Here is a 1,157-nt window from a genome sequence, read left to right on the forward strand (position 1 = left end):
TTTATGTTTTGCGAGGGAAGGTGGTGGCCCCCGTTAGGGTTGGCACGAAGCGGGACAGGTACTGTAGATGCATGTTAATTGCTTATGTGGGTGCTTGCTAACAACGTGGTGAACAGAGACGAACGTCGACAGCAGCTACGGCAGCGTTTGGACGAAACTGAACGCATTAACGCTACATCAGCTGAGGAAGAATCACCGGCGTCTAAGCTACACCGTAAGAACCGAAGGAATCAGGCAAAGAACCGATGTAAGGCACGGAGTCGAGAACTCGACCTTCTAAGTCAGCAGGTGAATATCGTTTCGGTTGCCGATGGTTCCACCGTAACTTCTGGAGTACCGGCAGTACCTGTGACAACTGCTGTTGGATTGGCGGTAACTCCAACTATAAACACCTCCAGTGCTGCGAGTGAGAATGAGTGATGCAGAGAGAGCCCGGGCTCGACGAGCTAACATGAGCTCTTGCCAACGCGAACGCGCGCGACAGAGGAATGCAGAGAGACAGCGGTTACGTATGGCCCAACGAAGAGCTGAAGAAGTGAAAGCTGATCGGGAAAGGAGTCGCCTATCGCATCAGGCCCAGAGATTGCTGTGCACTCAAATTGCAAGAGAGCATGAGCGTGAACAGCAGGTCGCTAGACGATCTCAACAAACAGAGGCGCATCGTGCGGCTTTAAGAGAAAGAGACACTGAAGCCCGAGCCCGCCGTCGCTCGCAGCAGCCTGGTGATGAGCGGAACGCCGACCGAGAACGTCATACCAATGCTAGGGTAAAGCAGTCCGATGAGAGCCGCGACGCACAGCGAGAACATGACCGAGAGCGGCACGAAGACGGAAGGGCGCTGCAAACGGAAGAAGTACGTGAAGAAAAACGCGAGCGCGTTCGTGAACGCCGTCGAACCGCCCGCGACGCTCTTGCGAACCACGAAAACTTCCGCCCGTCAATGTTCACGGGTCCGGATGTAAATGAAGTGACCAGACGTCACAGGCTTCCCCTTACTACGGTGTGTGCCCACCGCAACGCGTGGAAGTGGCCTGGTGAAAGCAAGGTGGGCTGTTGTCTCGAGGGAAAAGTCAAACTACCACCTCTGGCTCCAGCGCCAGCAAAACTTCTTCAGCTTTATGGAGACCCTGAGTTTTGAAAGCACGTACGGGCGTACA

General features: G+C 54.7%; 2 protein-coding genes across 2 annotated transcripts; both read left to right on the top strand.

Moving 5' to 3' along the window:
* Positions 1 to 84: 84 nt before the first annotated feature.
* PPTG_23145 (hypothetical protein) lies at positions 85 to 420 on the top strand (the record flags this gene model as incomplete). The annotated part of the gene is made up of 1 exon (XM_008908684.1): positions 85 to 420. One exon carries the CDS (start codon positions 85 to 87, stop codon positions 418 to 420), a length of 336 nt encoding a protein of 111 aa, XP_008906932.1.
* A 31-nt stretch (positions 421 to 451) lies between these two features.
* On the top strand, positions 452 to 1,138 carry PPTG_12990 (hypothetical protein; the record flags this gene model as incomplete). The annotated part of the gene is made up of 1 exon (XM_008908685.1): positions 452 to 1,138. The coding sequence occupies one exon, from the start codon at positions 452 to 454 to the stop codon at positions 1,136 to 1,138; it is 687 nt and encodes a 228-aa protein (XP_008906933.1).
* Positions 1,139 to 1,157: the final 19 nt, after the last annotated feature.

The sequence above is a fragment of the Phytophthora parasitica genome (assembly GCF_000247585.1).
Source record: "Phytophthora parasitica INRA-310 unplaced genomic scaffold supercont2.31, whole genome shotgun sequence".
NCBI classification, from domain to species: domain Eukaryota; phylum Oomycota; class Peronosporomycetes; order Peronosporales; family Peronosporaceae; genus Phytophthora; species Phytophthora nicotianae.